Here is a 24,341-nt window from a genome sequence, read left to right on the forward strand (position 1 = left end):
AGGACAGACAGCCCTAAATGACAGAGTCTGGCGGGGGGGGGGGGGGGGGCGCTGCCACCCAGACTGATCTCAGGGGTCTGCCTCCTTCTGTGGGGAGGGTACTTGGTTCAAGCTCAGCCCAGGACATTCTAGAAGCTTGCAGCCCAGCGAGCGGGCCTGGCCCTCCCTCCCCACATACCCTGTCTCCTAATGAGCTCGTTAATTAGCTACCAGGAAGAGTTCAACAGCTCTCTCCTGCTGCCATAAACCCTGTTTGTTTGATCGATTACATTCAAGCTTCGTGACATTTGTTCTCAGGGACAGAGCTGTCACTTCGAGTATGGTAGGAAGGGACAGTCTTCCTGGTCAGGGCTCTGGGGCCGGGATGGTCCATTTCTGGGCCAGGAGGTGTCTAACCCAGTCCCTCCCTTGCCTGGTTCATGGGAGGAGGTGAGGAGAGGGGCTAGGGCTCTCACATGCCCCCACCCCTCACTAACACGCTCCTCCCTGGCACAGAGCCCCAGGTGACTTTCTGCACCTGGCTTAGCACAGGGACTGCAGCCTCTGGCCCGCTGGATCCTCTGAGCCACTGGTGGAAGGGGCAGAGGCGCTGACGGCCCATCCATCACCCTGAGCCCAGTGCAAACAGTGGGCTGGGCCCCAGGTGAAGCCCAGGGTGAGGCTCAGGGAGGGCAGCCCAGGCTTTGCAGGCCTCTGGGCCCCTCCCCATGATGCTGGGCACTGCCAGGCACAGGGCCGCAGCCCCAGGGGCCCCCAGTGCTGTTTTGGTGGCTTCCTGGGACCAGCACAGCCCCTGGGGGCCGTGCAGAAGGCTGGGAGGCAAGCCTCTGTCCTCTCCTGCCTGGGCGCTTTCTCTGGGTGGCCAGAGTCCAGGGGGGCGCATCCTGGGTGAGAGGATGCAAGCCTCCATTTCCCCACCCGAGAAAATGATAAATGCTGGTTCCCAGGCATATGCTGAGGGCCCTCTGGGGACTGACTTTGGGAGACAGAGTCCCCAGCTCCCCTGAAGACAAGAGCCATGGCCCGAGCCCCTCCCCTCCAAGCACAAAGAGCCAGGACATGGAGAGGACGGTTTATTGTGTAAAGAGGCCGATTGTACACAGCAAAGATTGTACTGACACAAATAGGGTGAGGGAGACCCAGAGGCCAGAGCTGAAGGGTGGAGGGGTGGCATCCTGCCCCCTCCGCCCCCCAGTCATCCAGGCAGCGGGTGGGGGCAGTTAGGATCGAATGGTTCCCTCCCCACCCTTCTCTGCCCCTACTGGATAAGAGAGTCAGGCTACATCCATTGACCAGAGAGAATATAGCAGGAGACCCTCAACACCCCACTGCAAACCCCTAAAATGCAGGAGGTCCCCCAGTCTGGCTTCTGCAGTCTAGTAGCCCCTGGTCTCCTCCTCAAGTGACCCGGACACTGTCCTTCCTCCTTTGGGCCCCAGCAGCAAGCCTGGTCCTGGACCAGGTGGTTCCAGGTTAGGAGGCTTGGAAAGGCTCCCCGTCCCTGCCAGGTGCCTTAAGGGACAGCTCACAGCTCCCTGTAGGGCAGCCCATTAGGGCACCGTGGCCCCTGGGGGTGGGCAGCACAGAAAAGGGGTCTTGAGGGGGAGCCAGAGTGAGGCGGGGGCTCTGGCCAGGGCCGAAGCCCTGGAGACAAGAGGCTCCTGTGAGTCCACAGCCACCCAGATGCCCCTCTGGGGAGGGGGAGGGCAGGGAAAGGGGTTTGATCACAGCCTGTCCCCACCATCCCAGCTACAAGGGGCCTTTAGAGCCTGCCCCCCAGGACTCAGCCACTCTGTCAGCCCCAGCTCTGATTGTGGTCATTTAAAGCCCAGAACACGGAGTCAGGGGAGCATCAAGGGGCCAGGGCCCCCACCCTCCCCCGGTCCCAGCCTCACACCCGCTGGATCTCAAACAGCTTCACATCCGTGTCGTACCAGACAGGTGGGTCCACATTCCTGCAGAGGGAGTCGGCTGTCACGGGGGTGCTAGGAGGCCTTGCAGGAAAGACTGGGGAGGAGCTAGGACGTGGTACAGCCCAAACCCCTTCCACTCTGCTGTCCCACCCTAGGCAGTGGGAGCCCACCCTCGACTAGACGAGACCCTCCTGGTTGACCGTCTTGACATTAAGCCTACTGCCATGCCGGGACCCAGAGCGGAGGCCCCCGCTGAGTCCCCGCCGCCCCCCCACCCCCGCCGGGCAGACCCACCTCAGGTAGATGACGCCCCACATGTAGGTGCGGAACCACATGGCCGTGCCCGAATTGGCCTGGTACTTGCGGATGAGGATGGGGTGGGGCACGGGCAGCAGCCCCACCAGGGTGCCATGCTGCAGGAACCTCAGGATCTCTGACTCGTCCGTCAGGCCCCTGCCAGGAAGAGGGGATGGTTTCCAACGTGCCCACAGGGGGATACCCACCCTGAAAGTCGAGGGGAGCATGGGACCCATGCTCCCGGTCACACCCAGCCCCACCCGGGCCCACCTGCTGCCCCCTCCCTCCCCAGGCCTCACTTGTCAATGCAGATCTTCTCCACCTGGGGAACCAGCACCTGAAGCAGCCTCATGATTGTCTGCAGTGGCAGCTTGGACTTCCACGAGAGAACCTGGGGGAGGGACGGGGGTTCCTGGGGCTGGGAGAGCAGCCCCCACCGGCGAGGGGATAGGCCTGACCCCTGACCCAGAAGCACGGGCTCCCCGGGGCAGAAAGGGTCCCCGCTCACCACAACAAGGGCCTGGCCCAGGGCAGGGCCCATGAACACTGACGGTTATTCATGGCAAGAGCTGTGGCCTGTCATCGAGCATAAACTACGTGCCAAAAGCTGTCCCCTTGGATCCTCACAATGACATGACCAAGTAGGACGTTTATCCCCACTGAAGCACAATTAGTAGTGATCACAGGACACACACAAGGGAGTGGACAAGTGAACTGGGGAAGGAAGCTGGAAAGGAAAGCTTAGTAAGGAAGCCAGTGCTGTGGGCAACTGGAGTTCAACCCTGCAGCATATTCCGGAACAATGTAGACAGAGGAAGCAACCCAGCCAGAGAGTCCAAGGTCACCCAGCCGGAAGGAGTGATCTGGAGCCTGGCTCCCAGGCTCGTTCTTGGATTTGGACACATTCCCCTCCGAGCCTTCACTGAGCTGTTCGTAGGGCCAAGAGCCCCCACCCCGCCCCCACCTCAGAGCCACCTGCCCAAACCCTCACCCACTCCGATGTTGGGCTCCACTGCCCACTGGCCGACGCGCTGGACAGTCGCCGCTGCTCCCGCCATGCCTGGCCGGGCTCCTGCACCCAGGGAAGGGACAGGAGTGAGGGGTACAGGGAGCAGCCATGGGGCAGAGGACAGAGGGAAAGCCCTTCTTCCCAGGCCCTCCCCTAGCCTGGAATCTAGGAGGCAATGACACTGGCCCCCTTGGCGGGGGGCTCACTCCGAACGGTGGGGACAGCCCAGCCCAGTATCCTTTGCCCTGGGCTTCAGGCCCTGCCCGACCCAGCCCAGCCTGATGACAGGTTTCAGGCTAGGGGCTGACTGGGCTGGTCGGGTAAAGGCCAGCTCAGCTCAGATAAGATTGATGGATGAGGAGTCTGAAGGCCAAGGGCTTAAGCCTGGGACCAGTAAACAAGGGAGAGGTCTGTGAAAGCACCCCCAGTCCCCAGATGCCCTGGGCACTGGGTTTCTGCCCTCTGTTGCAGGTAATCCCAGAGCACCCTGGCCCGGCCCCCACCGCAGAGGCTGGGGAGAAAGGGAAGTCCCAACCTCACCCCACTGTGGGAGTCCCCCGTCACCCACCTCTGCAGTGGGACTGCCATCCGCCGAGCTCTGCTGGGACGTGGGCTCCAGGGATCGCAAGGTGCCATCCTCTGACACCTGGGACTTCTCCGTCAGCTTGTCAATGCCTGGGGGTGGGGGCAGGTGGGTGTGAGGACACCTGCTGTGGGGCCCCTCCGAGGAAGCATCTGCACTGGGCCCCGCGAGGCCCCCTCTTTCCCCCACTTTAGCGATGCCATGCCTGACCCCCGCACACCCAGTTCTGAGGCGCAGTCCCACCCCCCAACCAAGCTAGTCCTCCTCCGCCTCCCAATATCCTCACCCCCACCCCTGCGGCCATTCCTGTACCCTCGGCTTCCCAACTCAGGCCATGCCCTTTGCCAGAGATTGCATGACATCCCAGAGACCCTGTCTGTCCCCCAACCACGCAGGCACCCACACCCCCCTGCCACCCGCCAGGGCCAGACCTGGGGTGGCCACCAGGCTGGTCTTGAGAGTGCCGGGCTCGGCGGGGGCGGCAGGGCGGGAGCCCTCCATGGAGGCGCCCTCTTGTGAGCCGGTTCGGGACAAGGGCTCGGCCGTCCGTCGGCGCCGTTGCAAGGCCTTGTGGATGGCAGGCGGGTCGGTGGGCAGGTTGGCCAGCTGGTGGAAGACGCTGCGCTTTCGGATGATGGCGTAGACCAGGTTGGAGTTTCCTGTAGAGAGGGAGCACGCCTCACCTCGGGGAGGCCCCCTCGCCTCCCCCTCCAGCCGGGCAGGTTTCTGGGAGGGGGAGTCTGGAGGACAGGAGGGCGTCTGACCCCAGAGGTAGGAGAGGGTACAGGGTGCCCAAGAGACGGAGCTACAGAAAGACTGGCACCTGGCAGTGGGAGTGGCAGTGGCTATACCGAGATGTCACATTGCTGGAGAAGAGCTTCTGGGATGAGCTCCCCCCGTGCCCCTCCCCAGTCCCTTCCAGACCCCCTCACGGCCCAGCACACTAAGGGGTAACACTGGCAAAGTGGGGCAGGCCCAGCGTGTCAGTGTCCACACCAAGCCAGCTGTTCAATATTTTGACCACGTCCCTAAGCCAGGTCACCAGGAAGGAAGGACAATAAGGACAATATGGCCTGGGCCTGTGCTCTGCTGCCCACACTGAATCCCCTCGGCTCTGGGCCTTCAATGCCCCATCCAGCTCTCTAGTCCTGCCTCTCACCACACTGTTCTGCTTTCAGTTCAGCATCTCACCCCAGGGCCTTTGCATATGCTGCCACCCCACACGATGCTTTTCTACCCTCCCCCACCCCCATTCCCCCCTCACGATCAGTGCAAATATTCCTTTTGGAAACAATAATAACCACTAATATTGAAGTCGCCAGACACTCTGCTAAATGCTTCTTGTGGGGTATTATTTATTCTTCCCAACACCCTCAGAGATAAGGACTCTTAGTACTATCGTTATGACTGTCTTATAGCCAAAGAAACTAAAGCTCAGAGAGGTTATGTGTCCACAGTCACAGAGCTAACAAGTGGCCAGGCCCGAATTTACAGCAGGCAGCCTGGCATTTACAACATTCACAGGGCCGGCGCCACTCCAAACTTCCCTTTCATCAGATTTAAGGTGACCTGTTTGTTTGGGTGACCGTCCACTTGAAGCCTCCCTCCGTGCCTCCATCCCCAGCTGGCAGCTCCATAGGGGAGGAAGCATTCTGCTTTGCTCTCCACCGTATCCCCTCCACCCAGCACTGAGCTTGGTATACAGCAGGTGCTTAATAAATGCATGTTGCATGGACTGAGGGCGGCGGGACAGGGAGCTGTGTCCTCCTTAGACGGGAAGGTGTCCTTGCGCACTGCCCGCCCTGATTCCCATCCAGGCCAGGGGCTCGGGCTGCTGCCTCACCATCAAACTGGTACTGGATGATGTTGTTGAAGGCCTCCAGGAGGAAGAAGACCAGGTGGTGGTTCTGGGCAGCAGAGAAGAGGAACCAGGTGGTGGAGAAGGCCTCCAGCAGGTGCAGGAGCTTATTGGCAGCTACCATGGACAGGCTCTTGAGGTAGGGGGACACTGCAGGGGAGGAGCCGGCTCACTCCTGGGGCCCCCGCCAGCCCTCCCTGCACACCCCCAGCCTGAACAGGATGAGATGTTCCTGCTACAAACCCCTGCCTGCCCCTTGCCGGTAAAGGCCCCCACAAAGCCAGGAAGAACGAGTCCTCAGAGGCCAAGGCCACACTGGCCACGCCTTCTACAGGACTCCAGGGGGACAGCCCTACTGTCCACAGAGCCACTCATACACAGCCTCTCGCCCACTCCTCGCCACACCTCTGAAAGGTGGCGGCGGCGGCGGGGGGGGGGGGGGGCAGGGAGGCGGGTCCGGACACAGATGAAACCATCCCCATTTTTATACAGACTCGGAGAGGTTTGTAAACTTGCCCAAAGTTCCCCGTTATAAAATGATTGAGCAGGGATACAAACTCAGGATCCGTGAGTCTTTCTGGAATATGAAACGGATACTCCACGCATAATTAGAAACTTATTTTTTGCAGGGCCTGTGAGGGGGAGTCAGAGGTAAAGCACTGTGCATGGCACGAAGCCATGTATCGATCTGTGAGCTTCTTTGTCTCGTGTCTTTCTCCCTCACCAGGCTGGCAGGGACGGTGGCTTTCTCGTTCACAAATGCATTTCTCAGAAGCAGCTACACTTAGTGCTCAGTTAAAATGTGTGAGACAGAGCCGGGGAGTGAACCAGTAAGGGAAGGTGCGGTTCTGGCCCCAGAGGTCAGGGTGCACCTAGGGGCCTCCAGGGCCCAGCTCCGGCCCATCAACTCTGGAGTCCAATCCACTCCCTCCCAAGACGTCCTCTCCAAAAGTCAGCCGCACATAAGTCATCCTGCCTCAGCCCACAGCCACCCTGCTTCCTGGGCCCTGCACGCCAGCCAGCCTGAGCCCCTCCCCTGGGACACAGGGGTCTGCAGTCCTTGCGGGAGGCTGGGGCACATCCTGGCGCCCTGAGACCACACTGTCCAAATCCGTGCTGTCCAGCACAGTCACCACAAGCTGTTTGTGGCCATTTAAACACTTGAAACAAAGCTACTTCTAACCGAGATGTGCTGCACCTGTGAAATACACAAGATTTTTGGAGACTGGATGTGAAAAAGAATATAAAATATCCCAATAATTTGGGGGGGCGCCTACGTGGCTCTGATTTTTTAGTTCGGCTCAGGTCATGATCTCACGGTTTGTGAGATTGCTGAAAAAGCCTGCTCCAGATTCTATCCTCCTCTCTGCCCCTCCCCCGCTCGTTCGTTTGATCTTTTTTTTCCCCTCTCTCTCTCTCTCTCTCTCAAAAATAAATAAATTTAAGGGGCGCTTGGGTGACTCAGTTGGTTAAATGTCTGACTTCAGCTCAGGTCATGATCCCAAGTTTGTTGGGTTCAAGTGCCGTATCAGGCTTTGTGCTGACAGCTCAGGGCCTGGTGCCTGCTTTGGATTCTGTGTCTCCCTCTCTGTCTGCCCGTTCCCCTGCTCACGCTCTGTCTCTCTCTCTCTCTCTCTCTCTCAAAAATAAACATTTTAAAACTTTTATATAAATAAATAAATTTTAAAAATTAAGAAATGTATATCCTAATAATTTGCATGGGGTACAATTATATGTTGAGATGATGGTATTTTGGATAGAGTGGATTACATAAAATGTATTATAAAATTATTGTCACCTGCTTCTGTTTTGTTGTTGTTGTTGTTTTTAATGTGGCTACTAGAAAATTGACCAGAGTAAAGGAAGCTACCATCATACTGCTATTGGAAGGGAGGGGTTTGAGCCAGGGAGGCGCGGCCGGTCAGCCCGTGGCCTGGCGCCACCTGGTGGTGAACACTGGGAAGGCGGGTTCCCAGCCCCCCTACCGTTGACCACGATGGTGAGCAGGCAATCAAAGAGGGGTTGCAGCCGCTGGTGACCGCTGGTGATGATCTTGTGGAATACCTGTACGAGGAGGCAGAGGGGTGGCCGTGGGGTCCCCTCCACCTCCAGACTGGGCCAAAAGGACATTCCCCCCCGTCCCCAGGCCCTGGCTGAGGGAGGCCCCTCACCACAATGAGCAGGTCTGCGTGGGTACCGGTAAAGACCGGGATGTCCATGGGCACGCGCACTGAGTAGGGCTTGTTGAGCCGCACCCCAAAGTTCCGCTCGCCGCTCAGAAGCAACAGGATGAAGACTCCGATGTGCATCAGGCCCACCCGAGCTGCGGCAGGCGGTAATGAGAGTAAGTCACCACACAGGGTGCGGAGGGGAGGAAGGGAGCCCGGGGCAGAGACCCATCTCAGAAGCCCAGGAAGAAGTCCCTTCTGGGAGGTCAGAGCCCCAAGCCTGAGCTCCCGGGGGGGGGGGGGGGGGGGCAGCACAGACCGGCCCGACCCACCCCTCTACAAGGAAGCACCCCCCCCACACACACACCCGGGATCTCATGCCCGCCCCCAGCCTTACACTGATCCGCTCGGGCATCATTGAGGAAATAGAGGGTGGGGACCAGGATGTCCAGCACATCACTGCTCTTCAGCACAAAGAAGAGGAATTTCTGGGGGGGGAGGGGGGACAGGTGGGCAGGGTCAGGGGGGAGACGGCTCTGCCCCACCCCCTCCCCATCCTGGGAGTGTCCCCAGACACTGTCCCCAACCCTGGGCTACCCAGAGTGGCCGCTCCCCATCTCAGGGGAGACCGCTGCCCACCAGGCCAGGTCCCCAAGGCCAGCCCACCTTATTGAAGTCACAGAGCTTCCAGAAGAGGACCAGCAGCTCCTGATGGAACTGGATCTTCTTGGTGGAGTTGGGCAAATAGGTCTGGAGCAGAGGGTTGGAGAGTAGCCGGGCTATGCCCTTGAGGATGAACTGAAAGTCCTGAGTGGGGGACAGCGGGGACCTGTCCAGTCCAGCCCTCTGTGGCTGCGGCTTCCCCACAAACGCCTCCTCATTCCCCCGGAGCCTGGTCCCACCTCTAGAGCCTGAAAGGCCCAGGTTCTGTCATCAATAGCTGTCCTGATGCAGGCCCCTCAGGAAGCTGAGTCCAGGGCAGGTCCGGAGGGAACTCCTGCCCCTCCCCCAGACCACAGGCTCCCCTGTCCCCGAGCAAGGCTGCTCTTAGTGACCCCCCACACCCACACTCTGAACTGGACTCTGTGTTAACCGATGCCATGCCCCCACCCCTCCCCATCGCCCTGTCACACCGGAGGCACACTCTACTATTCTCAAAGAGCGGTCACTCACTCAGCACCTGCTACAAGAAATCCTCTCAACAAGGCAAGGGGGCAGTTACTGTTTCCATGTTACAGCCGCAGAAGCCAGCGCTCTGGGAACACAAGAACCTCCCCCAAGGTCCCAGGACACAAGAACTCAGGTCTGCCTGGCCTCTAAGGCCACTGTCATTCCCCTGACCAAAACCTGACCTCAGAGCCACCTCCTCCTGGAAGCCTGCCCAGTTGTCCTTACCCAGTTGAGGCCATCAGCCCTTTTCTGCGTCTCAAAAACCCTCGAAGTCCTGCCATCACGGTTTCACCAGGGGTGGCCAAGTCCACAGGGACCCTGGTTCCTTCCTGTAGGGGTCAGGACTCCCCCTACCCCATCTCGTGTCCAACCCCTCACCCCCCTGCAAGGCCATAACCATTGTGGGGGGTGGGCATTGAGAATCCACCGGAGCAAGAGGAGTGTTCAACTCACCTCTTCACGATGGATCCGGGACAGGTAGTTCACAAACAGGTTCTCAGGTCCTGGAGGCTGCCAAGAGTGGAGCCTGGGATAAGCGGGTGGCTTCACCCCTTGCCCCTACCCCAGGGCTCCCTCAGACATCCCCAGGCTCACCACGAGGTGCCCACCTGGTATCCCTTGCCCAGCTCTGCTAAAGAGAGTGCCCCGAGCCTGGCAGGGCCAGCTGCCCTTCCCCCACTCCCATCCTTACGTCCGCGTCATCCATGGCAGTGCCTGTCGTGGTGCCGTCCACGGTGGGGCTGGCGCTGGTGGCACTGTCATGGTCCAAGGTGACAATGAGCACCTGGGCAGCCTCCTCCACCAGGGGTTCCCGGTAGTCGGAGAAGAGCAGGTGGTTGTAGGGGATCCCGTAGCCCACAGGGTCATAGGCACACACGGTGTTGAGGAGGGAAGTAAACAGGGGCAGGGCGTGTCTGCGGCAGAGGAGGGGCGAGGCTGCGGAGACCACGAGACCAGCCCTCGCCCACCGCCCAGGTGGCCACGCAGGAGGGTCAGCCAGGCCACCCCCTCGTTCCACAAGTGTTCCGGCGCTCGCCCTAGGCTGGGAGCCAGATTACAGAACCAGGCTGATCCCCTCCTGAGTTAAGAGAGACACCCCGCCTTGTCCTTGCCTGCATCCAGAACCCAGGCCAGGCTGGGCCAAGCGCAGAGGAATTTATTACCAAGAGAGGGATGGCCAGTTATATGGGAAATCGTGTCGATACCCCTTAGATTTTTCTCCCAAGGGCTAAAGCCTATTTTTTTTTTAATGTAAGACTATTTTTAGAGCGGTTTTAGGTTCACGGCAAAAATCACAAGGAAGGAACAGAGATTCCCCTGTACCCCCTGCACCCACACACGCACAGCCTCCCGCACGCGGCACTTTGCCACACCGAACCTACGTGGACACATCATCAAAGCCCATAGTTTACATCAGGGTCCATTCTTGGTACTGCACCATCTACAGGCTTGACAATGACCCTCAGGTCTTTGAGAGGCAGATACCCTCCCTTGGGACTTCAAAAAATGGGCTGGGGTCCCACAGGGTGGGGGGCTTCCCCTCAGGGAGCCTCCTGAGCTGCCTGCACCACCCTGGGCACAGCTCTGCACAGCATGTGTAGCTTCTAAGTCCCACCATGTGCCCCCAGAGCCCAGGGACGCCCCCATGTGGGCCAGGCTTCCCCATCCTTCGGGGTATTTCACGATGCCTTCTCCCCAGCCACTCTTCAGTGGCACTGCTGGATACAAGCCACATGTAGCCGTTGAGAGTTTACAACGTGCCTGGTCTGAATGCAGATGTAAGTATAAACTACACGGCGGATTTTGAAAACTTAGCATGAAGGGAATGTAAAACCGCTCAATAATTCTGCACACTGGTTACATGCTCAATGGTAGTAGTATTTCAGATATATTCGGTTAAATGAAAAATTAGAATTAAGTCCACCTGTTTCTTTTTTATTCTTTTACTGTCACTAGTGGGGAAATGTTCCACTTGCATATGCGGTTGGCGTTATATTTCTACGGGACAGCACAGCTCTAGATGGAGGACCCAGGCACCATTCCCCTACCCCAACCTCCCCCCCCCCCCACACACAGTTGGGACATTGGACTTTGAGAGCACAACGTGTGGTCGGTACATTACAAGCCATCACCACCAGGGGGCAGCACCTCCCCTCAACTAAGACTCGGGGCTGGAGAGCAGCCTCCGCTCCCAGCTGCCTGGAACCAGAAGAATGGAAAGAAAGGCCAGGGGCCCCTCACCTGTTCTCCGTGGAACAAAAGAACTGCACCCACGGGTTGGTACTGCCACTTTCCGGAGCTGGGGGCAGGTACATGGCCTCAGAGAAGCATGTCAGCAGCAGTTTCAATAGCTCCATCCTTAGGGAGGGGGGGTTACGGCAGGGGGTTCAGTACCTGAGGATGGCAATTCTCCTGTAGGAGGGCATGCCCACCCTGCCCGGCCCCAGCTCAAGTCCATGAAAAGCAATGACCCCACTTTATGTCTATCAGATTGATGTTGGGTCCCAAGTGGACAGGGTCTCCTTGAAAGACCCCATGCGTGGTTCCCTCTCTGAGCCGGGGAGTGGGGCGAAGGCCTGGGGTCCAGCCACACCGTGGGCTCCGGGTCCAACCAAAGCTCACCGGTTCACGTCATGAATGTAGTTGGGCTGGGGAGAGTGAGCAAAGCCCACGCCAGCCTCCCAGATGTATTCACAGCTGTCCAGAGAGTGGACATCCTCTGCCGAGTCCTGGGGACACGGTCAGAGAGTGATCAGGCTGGGAGTGAGTGATCAAGACCCCACATTGTCATCCCTGGGGGCAGAGACCCTCATATTATCCTAAAGACAGATCCTCAAAATGCCCCAGGTGATAATGCACAAGGGAAGAAATTAATGTTCTTGAAAACTCATTTTTCTCCTCTGGTTCTTTTACTTCCTCGGTCCAGCTTGAGGCCGGGGGGGGGGGGGGGGGGGGCGGGAAGGGAACGGAATTGGGTGCACCTGGAGGTGAGTGGGGGTGGGGGGCAGAGAACACTCAAGGTCGAGTCCATGGGCCCCCAGGAAGTGAGAGGGCCAGACCTCCTCCGTCCAAGCCCCACACCCCCCACCCACTGCCTAGGCGAGGACAATGGGTGCTTGTGCCAGCCTCCCGGATACAGGGGGCAGGGCCAGGCACCAGCTGGCTCCTCTCCAGCTGTACCAGCCACCAGCCCTTCCCAGACCTGCCTGGCTCTCCCAGAGCAGCCCCTGCCCTCACAGCGTCCCGCCCCAGGGAACTTCAACCAGCCCCAACCCAGGACCAGAGCCCTCCCCGGTCTGAGGGGTGGAAGACTGGGGGGCTCTCACCACAGTGCTCCTGCGGTGGCTCTGGACAGTGAAATCTGGGCAGAAGAGAAGGTCAGCGATGGCCAGAAGCAAGGACTCAGCCAAGGGCCGGGCATTCTCGTCGTCGTCCTCTCCCTGCTAGGGACATAACATATAGGCCCCCTCAGTGGTCACTGGCCAAGGAGAGGTGGCCCCAGAAGGCGGCTGGGATCTGGGCCCAGGCAGGCACCCATGGGCAGTGGGATGAAGATAGAGGCAGAAGAGAAAGGAAGTAGATTCCCAATCACCTCAAACCTCCTTAGGCAGGAGGGGGCCAGAGCAGGAGCAGGGCTGGGACCCTGGGAGGAAAAACCCTCCCCAGTGACTGGGAGGAGCCAGGCCAGGTCCCTAAAACTCTAGAGCCTCAGGCCTGCTGGGAATCACTGGGGTCCTGCTCTCGGCCCGGGAGGGGGCAGCCAGGGAGGGCAAGTGCCCAGCTGCCCTGCCCCACATCTGCCCAGCTGCAGGGGCAGAGACCCCTGTGGGAGAAGCCCCCTCCTCAGCAGCACCCCCTACTCGCCTACTCGCGTACTTCCCAAATGCCACAAGAGATTTGGAGGAATGTGACCAACCCCAAATGGGTTCTCTCCCTGTCTCCCCATCACCTCCCACCCAGCCCCACAGCCAGGCCCACAGACCCCTCCTCTCCCTGCCCCGGGCACTGTGGACCAGAAGAAGCCCCTCCAGTCAGGGTCCTCAAAGATGTAGGGCAGCACACGGGTGAGAAGCCGGCTGCAGTTCAGAACGATCTGCCTCTCCTTCTCCGAATGGCAGCCGCTCTCCGCTCCCTGCACCAGCTTCTCCACGGCCTGTGGGGACACGCAGAGGGGTACACTAGAAGGGTGGGGAGTGGGGCTCTGACACTTGGGGTCACTCCAGGCTTTGGAGGGGTAGAGGCAGACTGGCTCAGTCAGCCCAGGGGGACGGGAAGTGGCCCAGAGAGCAGCCTCACTGGAGAGCCCAGCCCGCCGCTCACTGGCTGAGACCTTGCTAAGTGACCACCTGTCTGAATCTGTCTCGTCATCTGTAAAATGGTGACAGTAACAGCGTCCACCACACAGGATGAGCTGAATAAGCGGATGTGTGGGAAGGTGCTCAGCAAGGTGGGGGCCGGAGGAAGCCCTCACAGGGAGTGGGTGCCAGGATCACTTCCCTGCCAGAGCCCAGCCAGCGGGTCCAGGTGGGTGCCACCTTGAGACTGCCCAGACCTGGGCAGGCGGGATGTCATGGGGACCTGCTCTGTCGGTCCCCAGGGCTGGGCCAGCTTCCGCGCCCACCTGGGAGGGTGGGAAATGGCCCAGCAGGGAGTGGCAGCGAGGGACGGGGTAACTTGCGCTCACCTTGTAGCACAGAGTGGCCAGGTTGGAGGGTGACTCCTCCCGCACAGCCCGGATCTCTGCCGCTGGCACCAGGGCAAAGACATCCTGCACCGAGGTGGCCGTGTCCGCCCAGAACTGGTCCCAAAAGGCATCATCGGTGGCTTCCACAGGCTGTGGGGGGACCCGGTGTGTCCACAGTGATTACACTATCCCTTGCCGACAGGCCCACAGTTTGACCAGTCTGTAGCCAAGGGAGCCCCAGCAAGGAAGCCACGGTCCCCTTGTGCCATCCCTGCTGGTGCCCAGGAGCCCTCCCATGTGGGGGCCATGCTTCAGCCATCACGAGCCCGGGCTGGCACAGGCAGGCTGGAGACACTTGGTGCGGATGCCAGAGGTCAGCCGGGCACGGAGTTCGGCAGCCAAAGCCTAACTCAGTCCCTGAGGCACAGGGAAACTCACCGTCCTCCTCTGGCAGGGCCTCCCCACCTGGGGACCTCCCCAGGCCAAGCTGCTAGGTCAAGTGCCCGGGGACCCAGGTCACGCCCCTCCCCAAGGAAGAAGGCAAGACGATGGATGATCCATGGATGATCATTCCGCCTAAGCCCAGCCTCACCGTCTCCCCTCCGGCCCCGGCTTCCACCCTCTCCCGGCGCACCCAAGTCTAAAGGAGTCAACCCGCATGGCTCTCTGACTGCCCCTGCTCCTCTCAGCACTCACTGCCAGCACCGCAGCTCAGTCCACTCTTGCCAGGGCCCCACCTCCAAATTTATCTCCTCAATCCTGCCTCCACACTGCCCCCAACCCATGTTCAAAGCACAGCACCGAAGGCACTGTTCCCTCCATAGAGACCTTTAGGGCTCCCCACTGCCTGCAGGACTGAGTCCAGACCTGGGCCAGACAGTCAGCCAAGATCTGACCTAACATACCTACATGCGTGCACACATGTGTGCACACGTATCTACACACGTATGCACACACACACATATTGTACACGGACGCACACACACCAGTATGTCCTATCCCTATGACACAACCCTGTCACAACTTCTCTTTGCCTTTGCTTGGACTGTCCCCTCTTCCCCGCATGCCCACCCTTCTAGCACATTCCAAAGTCCCACCGGTCCTAGGGAAGTGACACACCTTAAACACAGTTGTGCATTTTGAATCACATAGGCAGTTCACAGAGGGCACCAATTTGAATCATCAATTCCACTTCTAGAAACCCTAAAGAAATGATCAGACAGGTGCACGTATAAGGATGCTCACTGACGTGCTATGGTTGATAATAGTGAGAAGTTGGAATCGACCTAACTAGCCAACAATCAGGGAACACTCAAAAAGTTAAGACACTTCCATATAACAGGTTATTATGCAAACCACCAGAACCGTGTTCCCAAGGAGTGTTAATGAATGAAAAACACTCAAGGTACAACACTGTGTGGAAAAGATAAGGTAAAAACTAACTGCAAGGTGGTCACAATCTTTGCTAAATTATACAGCAATAAAAGCCTAGAAGAAAATGACAGAATGTTCACAGAGATTAACTCTCTGGGTGGTTTTTATTTTTTAACTGATATTTTTTGGCAAGCGCACGCATCACTACTTTTTCCTTTTGAATGTTCGTCTGCTGAGGGCCAGGGTGTCCGAGGCACCCTCTGAAAAGCAGCTCCCACAAGAGACCCTGGTTGCTCCATCAACCCAGCCTTCTCCCTTCTCTGAAAGCGCTGATAAATGCCCTGCTACCACACAAATCCACACACAGTGTGCATTACTCTTACCATCAAAAAAAAAAAAAAAAAAATATATATATATATATATATATATCTCATTTAAAAATAACTCCGTCCTCTGAATCCCCTTCTTCCAAGAATTCTCCCAGAGCTCTAGATCCAGACAGGATTGCTTCCACCTTGGAACTCTGCTCCCCACCCTCAGTCACTCATCATAGGCCCTGACTCCAGGGTCTCAATGCACCTGCCTCAAGGCCCCATTAGCCCACCAGCCCCGTTTCCTTGACCCTGCACTTGGGGCATATGGCAGATGTTCAGCCAATATTTGTTCAGGGAAAGGCCATCATTAGTCCTAGAGATCGCTTCAATCTAGTCCCTGGGCAGGGCTGAGCACCAGTGGGGCTGTCCAAGCTCCGGGTGGGGTAGAAAGCCTCACCAAGGTCCACGTGTACCCTGGTCCACTCCCCAAGCAGCGCCCCCCACCTTCCAAGTTACAGGAGAGCACTTGGGGGACAGCACATGGCCATTGCCCTCAGGCCAGGCCTGGTACCAGGGCCTGCTCAGTCTCAGAACTGGTAGAGCAAGTTAGCTGGGGAGAAGAACAAAGGCCAAAGGAGGGGCCCTGGGGCTGGGGTTTGCTGGCCCTCCTGCCCTCAGCCAGGACAGCCCTCTGACAGTCACTGGAGTCACAGGATGCCACAACCCCCCCCCCCCCCCCCCACACACACACACAGTGTGGGTGACCAGGATTAGGGTGGGGAAGGACATCCTAGAAAACCTGGGAGCACCTCTGGGAAGCCCCCATCTCTGACACTTTCCCCACCACCCAGGTGGTTACTACCCCCTTAAAGGGGCAGAAACTCATCTGAGCACCAGTGGACTTGACCTCTGGCCCAGTTCATCAGGCAAGTATCACCTAGGGACTGAATTCAAAATGAGGAGAGAGACTTAGAAGGAAACTTAGGAGGCCCCAGGCTAGTCCAACCAAGAAGCAGAAGAGAGTCCCAGCTCTCTGGCTCCCATTGCGGCTCGGTCACCATCACCTGGCTTCAGCTCGGTCACCATCACCTGGCTACCCCAGGCTGGCCTGATGCTATGGGTATTGGCCAGGGTCACTGGAGCCTCTCAGGCTTCTGAGGGGAGAAACACAGCTTAGCTCCAGTCTCAGTTACCTGAGCTGGGCTCCACACAACTCACGGAAGCTTCTAGAGTCCAAGCCCGTCTTTTTTGAAAAGAGTATTTTTGCCAGAGGTAGGAACGCTCTTGCTGCCAGGGCACAGGAACTGAACTACCCTGGTGGGAAACCAGATATTCTTAGCCCGGTTTTGCCAACATCTGCTCAGGCCAGACCCCCCACCAGCTTAGGGGCCCAGCTACATCTTTTCAACTTGCTGGGGGTGAGAAGGAAGGAAGGACCACAAGTGCTCTAGTCTGCTAAGGGTGACCTGTCCTGGAGGACCGTGTCACCACAGATTCACACGCACATATATGTGCACACACGTAAACATGGACCCACCAGGTTTCACCTGGCCTACAGAGAGAATCTCCAAAAAGGCAGGATCTAGGGGAGGGTTCCGGGTCCAGGAAGGTCCTCCTTCTAGCGCCCCACCCATCCTAGGGAAGGTTCAGGAAACACAACCCAAACTGCTAAGCCTCAGGACCAGGGTCGGGCCTAGCCCAGGGCAGGAAGAAAACAGGATGCAGTGCAGGAAGACAGGGAAGGCCCAGCAGTGGTGGCTCACGTCCACGCCACAGGAAAAGGTGCTGGGTCGGTTTGTCTGCGGCCCAGAACAAACATCTGTGTTCACAGCACAGCCTCTAAGGATCTGAGACTAGAGGACACCCTGTGGACCACTGGCCTGAGTCTCCTTGGGGATTCTGAGTGGCAAGGTCTGGAACAACCAACTGGGATCTGGTCTTCCCTCCCCAGCTGCCCAAGCCAAGTCACTCTGCAGGACCGGAGGCTTCAGGGTCTCTCCCTCAGGCCACCCCAGGTCCCTTCCCACCTGCAGGGCCCTACTGGTCTCTGGAGGGAGACCCAGCCTGGTCTCCGGCTCCAGTCTTGACCCAAGCCAACTCACTGTCCTCAGCTGGGAAACGGGACAGTAGCATCACAGCCAGCTCCATAACAGGGCCGGGAAAGCCATGGGCACACTGTATTTTGGGGAGAGGGCCAGCGCAGGTAGGAATCTAATCTACCCAGATCCTTTGGGACCTGGCTGAGCTAGTCCTGCTGGTCTGGCAAAGGACCCTGCCTGCTGAGCCAACAGCCCATAGTTCGTTCCTCCAACAAGGTGTTTCCTTCCCCTGGTAGGTAAACATGGGAGTCTGCCTCCCTCCCTCCTCTCCCTGTGGCCCCACACAGAGGGACTGGCCCACTTCCCACCCATAGACCTAGAAGCCCCATCCCCAAAAAGCCAAGTGCTAGAATGAATCAGGAGCCATCAGGGAGGTGGCTGAGAAGCAAATCTGGTTTCTATCAAATGCCTCTTAGCTGGGTCTGGACTCTCCAGAGGCCCTGGGCATTTGCCAGGCACCTGACCTATCTCTCGTGGGAATGAGAGAGTATAAGACGAGAGGCCCAGCCTCTGGAGCTGTGACCAGCTGGCTGTGGGGAGATGGCTCCCTCAGTCCCACTCTAACTGCCATGAACAAGAGAGAGCCCTTGGGGGTAAGGGTAAGAGGAAAGTCCCAGACAGCAGTCCTGACTCCCTTGAAAGTGGGGGATCTGCGGAATCAAGGCTGGGCATCTCTGTAGCCAGGGCAGCCTGGTTCAAGGGGTAAGGAGAGAAGGGGCAGGCAGAGAAGCAGCCTTGCTGGGGCCAGGTCCTATATGTTGGGGGCAAGGAGGTGATCCCTGTGCCACTTGGCGAATTCAGGGGAGTGTGCAGGCATGGACTAGGCTGAAAGACATCCCCAGGCCCCACACCAGCCAGTCAAAGACAACTTGGAGGGTTGTCAGCCCTGACCCAGAGAACAGAGGGTACCTGAAAACACAGCCATCCCCACCGCTGGGCCTCAGAGGAGGAGCCCCCTGGAGCAGTGATCCCCAGCTGGGAAACCGGACTTCATGGGCCTGGGAACAGGTCTCTTTGCTAGGCTGCAGTGCTGCCCGCCACTCTTTGCACGTTCTCAGGAAGACCCGGGCCTTCCCTTGCTGTGGACATCGACCTGGGCCCAGAGAGGCCGCTACCAGCGCGCACCAGCTGTTTTCCCCGACCCGGCAGGCGCCGGCCCGGCTTTGTTTGCATTGAATCAGCCAGGGTCTGTGCGTCTGGGAACCTCGGGCACCGAGGGGCAGGGAGGGGAGCAGGGAGGTGGATGGGTGGATGGGGGCGGGAAGGAGGGGAAGCTGGAGACGCGAGGCTGGAGGGGCGGGAGCGGGGGTGGGGTGGGGGGAGGGGGCGGGACAGGTGGCGGACAGCAGCGATGCCGGCTCTGGGAGTAGGCACACGTCAGCCTAAGGTGGCAACAGCGGCTGCGGATAGAGGGATATTCCCGGGAGAGGAGGCTGGGGGTGAGGGACTAGGGCTAGGGGATGAAGCCTTGGGCCACAGGCCAAGGGTCCCACTCCGGCCCTGGCTTCAGCGTCACCCTGCAGGCCAGCCGGTCCCCCATCTCCTGACAAGCCAAGTTCGCGCAGCCCCCCGGCCCTGCCCAGCCCCCAGCCCGGCAGGTGGGTGGGGAGGCCGGGGCCCCGGTCGCACCTGCGTCTTGGTGGTGAGCTGGATCACCGCCTTTCGGAAATTCAGCTTAGAGTCGGCCGACCCCATATCGCTGGAGCCCGCTCCGGCCCGGCCCCGGCCCCGACTCCCGCCCCGGCCCGGGCTCCGGCTCCAGCTCCAGCTCCGCGGCCCCCCGCTGCTCTCGCAGAAGAGGAGCGGCGCACCCCGCCTGCGGGCCCGGCGTCGGCCCCGCCCCCTCCAGGCTCCTCCCCACTTGGCCCCGCCCTCACGTGGCTCCGCCCCCGCACCTGCCGCGCCCCGCCCCGCCCGCTGCGTGCGCCGGGAGTCTCCCCCTCGGATCCACTGTCGCCCCACACTCCAGGCGTCCTGCTCCCCCGGACCCCGTACCTCTGCGCCCTCCCTTCGGCTTCAGAGCGCTGTCCCTGTTCCAGCTCTCCCATTTCCACTCTGCCGCCAGGGCCCGCAACCCTCCCAGCCTCCCATTCCCTGCCCCCATCCTCACCATTGGTCCCACGCAACTCTGGGCCCATACTTTCCTAGGCAGCCCTCTCCTTTGAGTTCCTTCCTTGTCAATCCCGATTCTCCCCATTCCTTCCCCGCCCCCCCCCCTCGGTATTTGCTTTCCTGGTTCCCTTTTATTTGACCTGTCAAACCCACATCGCCAGACAGCCCCGCTTTTTTCCAGCCACAAGCCCCAGGCTCCAGAAAAGCAGCTCCCTGGCCTGATGAGAGTGGGAGGGTCCCCCAGGTCCCACAACTCCTTTCTGGCCACCTGCCTTCCCTGAGAATGCTTGGAGGTCCATCTGTTTTCAACAAAATGTGTTGCGGGACTATTATTTACTAACACTGTGTCAAGGACAGGGACATTGGGAGCTTAAGTCACGGGGCCTGCCCTTTATGAGCAATTAATTGGCTTGGGAAAGAAACGAGGAAAGAAGTAAATATGGGTCAGCTGAGTGAGCCTTTGATAGAGGCAAATTAATGTTATCAATGATGATGATGCCTCTAACACAAGAAAAACCTACCTCTGAGGTAAGTATTAGCCCCACTTTACAGGAGGGGAAACTGATGTTCAAAGCAATTACACTACTTGCCCAAAGGAATGACAACTCACACAACTGCTAAAGAGCAAAACCAAAACAGCAAATCCAACTCTGGCACCAAGAGAGGCAGCATGTTGTCCATATCATCTTGCATGCTGTGTCTGGAAGCTTCTGGAAATCCTAAGGTGCTTCAAAGAAAGGTGGCATTTAGCTTAAATAGGAATCCCACAGGTGAAAAATGAGGGGTGGACCATCTATCCAGTGAAAGGGTGGCACGAAGCAGGGTGGGACAGGCATGGAGGCAGAGAGGAGGGGGACAGGGATGTTGCCCTGTCACCCAAGGAGCAGACTCTGAAGGATAGCTCTGTCCTTGCTCCAGAGGTGGGTTTTCCCTGCCCTGGATAACATTCTGGGCAGGCTCTGTGGCTTTTCTAATCCCTCCAAGATAACAAAGGAATAGTGTCTTTATTTGGCATTAAAAAAAATAATTAAAATCCAGTCTACTCTACAAATCACCCAACCTCAGTCCAGGCCGCAGTGACATTAAAAATTCAGAATCTTGGGGCGCCTGGGTGGCTCAGTCGGTTGAGCGACTGACTTTGGCTCAGGTCATGATCTCACAGTTCATGAGTTCGAGCCCCACATTGGGCTCTGTGCTGACAGCTCGGAGCCTGGAGCCTGCTTTGGACTCTGTGTCTCCCTCTCTCTCTGCCCCCCCCCCCCCCACATACTCTGTTTTTCTCTCTCTCTCTCTCAAAAATAAAATAAAACATTAAAAAAATTTTCAGAATCTTGGGGAGCCTGGGTGGCTCAGTCAGTTGAGCGTCCAACTTCAGCTCAGATTGTCGAGATCTCACTCTTTGTGAGGTCAAGCCCCACACTGGGCTCACTGCTGTCAGAATGGAGCCCGCTTCGAATCCTCTGTCCCCCTCGAGCTCTCTCTCTCTCAAAAATAAATAAACATTAAAAAATTTTTGGAATATTAGTCATCAAGGAGCTGCAAATTGAAACCATAATGTAATAATTATTACACACCTATTAGAATGGGTTAAAAAAATAAAAACAACAATACCAAATACTGGTGAGGATGGGGAGCATTTATATTTTCTTATAAAGTTAAATTATACAGTTACCACATGACTCACTAGTCCCACTTGTGGTATTTACCCAGGAAAAATGAAGACATATATCCAAACAAAAAGCCTGTGTAATGCGCACAGCAATTTCATTTATAATCACCAAAGAGTGGAAACTGCCCAAATGTCCATCATCTGGCAGATAAACGGATTGGGGGTCACCGGCACAATGGGACTAGTATTTAGCAACAAAAAGGAGCAAACCACTGATCCAGGCAGCAACAATGTGAATGAATCTCAAAAGTACTGTGCCAGACACAGAAGGCAGCTTACTGTATTATATCATTTATAGGACATTCTGGAAAAAGACAAAACATTGGGCCAGAAAACAAAGAAGGGATTGTTGCCTTGGGCTGGGAGTAGGCTGAGAGATGGGACTATGGAAAGATATGAGGAGGGGCACCTGGGTGGCTCGGCTGAGCATCTGACTTCAGCTCAGGTCATGATCTCCTGGTTTGTGAGTTTGAGCCCCGCATCAGGCTCAGAACCTGGAGCCTGCTTCAGATTCTGTGTCTCCCTCTTTCTCGGTCCCTCCCCTGCTCAGACTCTGTCTCTCGCTGTCTCTCTCAAAAATAAATAAACATGAAAAAAAATTTTTAGGGACGCTTGGGTGGCTCAGTCGGTTAAGCATCCGACTTCAGCTCAGGTCATGATCTCGCAGTTTGTGAGTTCGAGCCTCACGTCAGGCTTGGAGCCTGCTTCGGGTTCTGTGTCTCCCTCTCTCTCTGCCCTTTCCCTGCTCACTCCCTCAGGAATAAATAAACATTTTTAAAAAACTGTAAAAAAATTTTTTTGAAAAGGAAAAAAAGGTATGAGGAAACTCTTTGGGGTGATGGAAACATTCTGTGCTATGATCATGGTGGTCGTTCAATGACTGCGTATGTTTGTCGAAGTTCACATACACCTAAGAGGGATAGATTTTATGGTATGTAAACTGTGCCTCAATAAATTTTACTTCAAAAAAAAACAAAAACCAAGAGCAGGTGTTAACTGGCCATCCCAAGGGAGTAATCGTGAGCCCTTTGGTCTTGTCCATCACTCGGAGCCATTTCAGGGATTTGCAACCAGGAACTCCCAGCGGCACCAAAATATTACTCGACATCCAGAGACCTTGCTCCTCCCATCAGCTTTCACGGGATGGATTTAAATAAATCCACTTATCCTCCTCCAACCTCAGGAGGTCTTCTCCTGTTCACTGGGTGCTCTGCTCCTCAGGAAATCTTGGTGTCCATCTTGAGGAAATCTTATAAGGTCCCTGGGCACTCTTGCCCCTGTAGGCTGGAAAAAATATTATCTTGAGGAAAGTGACCACTGATACATCTAGGTGGAAAGATATCCATTTATCCCCACCACGTATTTACTGTCTCTAGGTTAAACTTAACATCCTCCTTAATCCCACCAATGATTGTTGTTTGTTTAAGTTTATTTATTTATTTTGAGAGAGAGAGAGAGAGAGAGAGAGAGAGAGAGCACGCAAGCAGGGGAGGGGCAGAGAGAGAAGGAGAGGGAGGATCCCAAGCAGTCTCTGCGCTGATCAGCACAGAGCTGGACGCGGGGCTCGAACACACAAACCGCAAGATCATGACTTAAGCCGAAACCAAGAGTTGGGTGCTTAAACGACTGAGCCACCCAGACGCCACCCAGTGATTGCTTTTTAACCACTGTTGATATTGTTTAGTGCATATACTGAAGAGAGGCAGGGTGGCCTAATGACCAGGGTTTGCTCCGAAATACTGTAGCAAAGAAAACACAAGACGGAGAACACACAGGCAAGAGGAGGCAAATGTGTCAGTCTTGGTCACTGTGGAACCTGTGGAGTCTGTGGAGATTCGCTGTTCTCTCTACTTTTGTGTATGTGCTTGAAAACTCATGTAGTCAAAATCTTTAAGGAAAAAGCCTAGATTTATACAGGAAAAATAGTAGTCAAACAGAGCTTTTAAAACTTTAAAGAAATTAGTTGGGGTGTCTGGGGGGCTCAGTCCGTTGAGCAGCTGACTTGGGCTCAGGTCATGATCTCATGGTTGGTGAGTTCGAGCCCCACATCGGGCTCTGTGCTGATGGCCCGGAGCCCGGAGCCTGCTTCGGATTCTGTGTCTCCCTCTCTCTCTGCCCTTCTCCCGCTCACACTCTGTGTCTCTCTCTCAAAATAAACAAACAAACAAACAAACATTTAAAAAAAGAAATTAGTTATCTTTATTAATTTGATGATTCTCTAGTAGGCTCTTAGCTATGATTTCCTATGTGGAAACCATGCCATGCCCCTCCTTTTATGCCCAGCATAAAGGAAGAGTCGCTGTCTGCGGCTCCGATGAGCCCTTTTTTTCTGAGTTTAACCATCAGTCACGCAACAAACATTAGCTCCATACTTGCTAAGGGCCACATCCTTTGCAAGGTGTTAGGGCCTGAGCGACAAAGGCAAGTTCCTACTGCCAAGACAGGACACCCATACAGGCACTAAAGAGCCTTGGGGTCAAGAGTGGAGTCTGTCCAGGACCCTGGCAAGGGAGGAATGGAAGAAGCAGAATCCAGAGGAAGAGAGCCCCGTGGTAAGAGAGGACCAACAGGAACAGGGACCTCACAGGGTCTGGAAGGGAGGGAGCCATGGGGTGGATACCCTACCTTCACTGTTCTGCTCTCTGACTTCCCGCTGGTGCCTCCCATCAGTGGACTCCCAGACAGCAAGAGAACAAGGGAGGCCATTGATGCGGTCCACAAAAGCTTCAGCCTCGGGCCACCGAGCAGATAGAGAGGATGGAAAGAGAGCAGAACAGGCCAATGGAACCTGTCCCACATCCAGGTGGGAGTAACAAGTAGAAAGAAAGCCCCAAAGTGCAGACAGCCTGGTTTGCCCAGGGCCCAGAAAGACCTGGTTGGGATGAAATGTGGAGTGATACGAGATAAAGCTGGAGAGGCAGGCCAGGACTGGACCATAAAGGGCTTCATATCCTGTCCAAGAGCTTTTATCTCACTCTGTGAGCACTGAGGAGCCTCTGAAGCAGGGGGAGAATGTCATCGGATGTCATTATGTCTTGGCAAAGCCGTTCTGTCTGTTGCAGGAAAGATAAAGTGATCTGAACACTGGGAA

General features: G+C 56.8%; 1 protein-coding gene across 6 annotated transcripts; it reads right to left on the reverse strand.

The window, feature by feature from the left end:
- Positions 1-1,060: 1,060 nt before the first annotated feature.
- Positions 1,061-19,299, reverse strand: HID1 (HID1 domain containing). Of its 6 annotated transcripts, none has more exons than XM_047833586.1 (19): positions 19,099-19,299; positions 13,683-13,832; positions 12,981-13,151; positions 12,328-12,438; positions 11,621-11,727; positions 11,240-11,356; positions 9,690-9,912; positions 9,452-9,508; positions 8,495-8,635; positions 8,226-8,316; positions 7,832-7,983; positions 7,646-7,724; positions 5,646-5,810; positions 4,234-4,542; positions 3,788-3,894; positions 3,202-3,282; positions 2,510-2,601; positions 2,208-2,366; positions 1,061-1,955 (listed from the first exon to the last, which is right to left on the reverse strand). In XM_047833586.1, the coding sequence occupies exons 1-19, from the start codon at positions 19,162-19,164 to the stop codon at positions 1,892-1,894; spliced, it is 2,442 nt and encodes an 813-aa protein (XP_047689542.1). In that variant the 5' UTR covers positions 19,165-19,299; the 3' UTR covers positions 1,061-1,891. The 6 variants fall into 6 exon arrangements, with proteins under 6 accessions (XP_047689542.1, XP_047689541.1, XP_047689540.1 ...); XM_047833585.1 differs by having other exon boundaries at positions 12,325-12,438; XM_047833584.1 differs by having other exon boundaries at positions 12,328-12,441.
- Between the last annotated feature and the right edge of the window lie 5,042 nt (positions 19,300-24,341).

Source organism: Prionailurus viverrinus, chromosome E1 (assembly GCF_022837055.1).
Source record: "Prionailurus viverrinus isolate Anna chromosome E1, UM_Priviv_1.0, whole genome shotgun sequence".
NCBI lineage: Eukaryota > Metazoa > Chordata > Mammalia > Carnivora > Felidae > Prionailurus > Prionailurus viverrinus.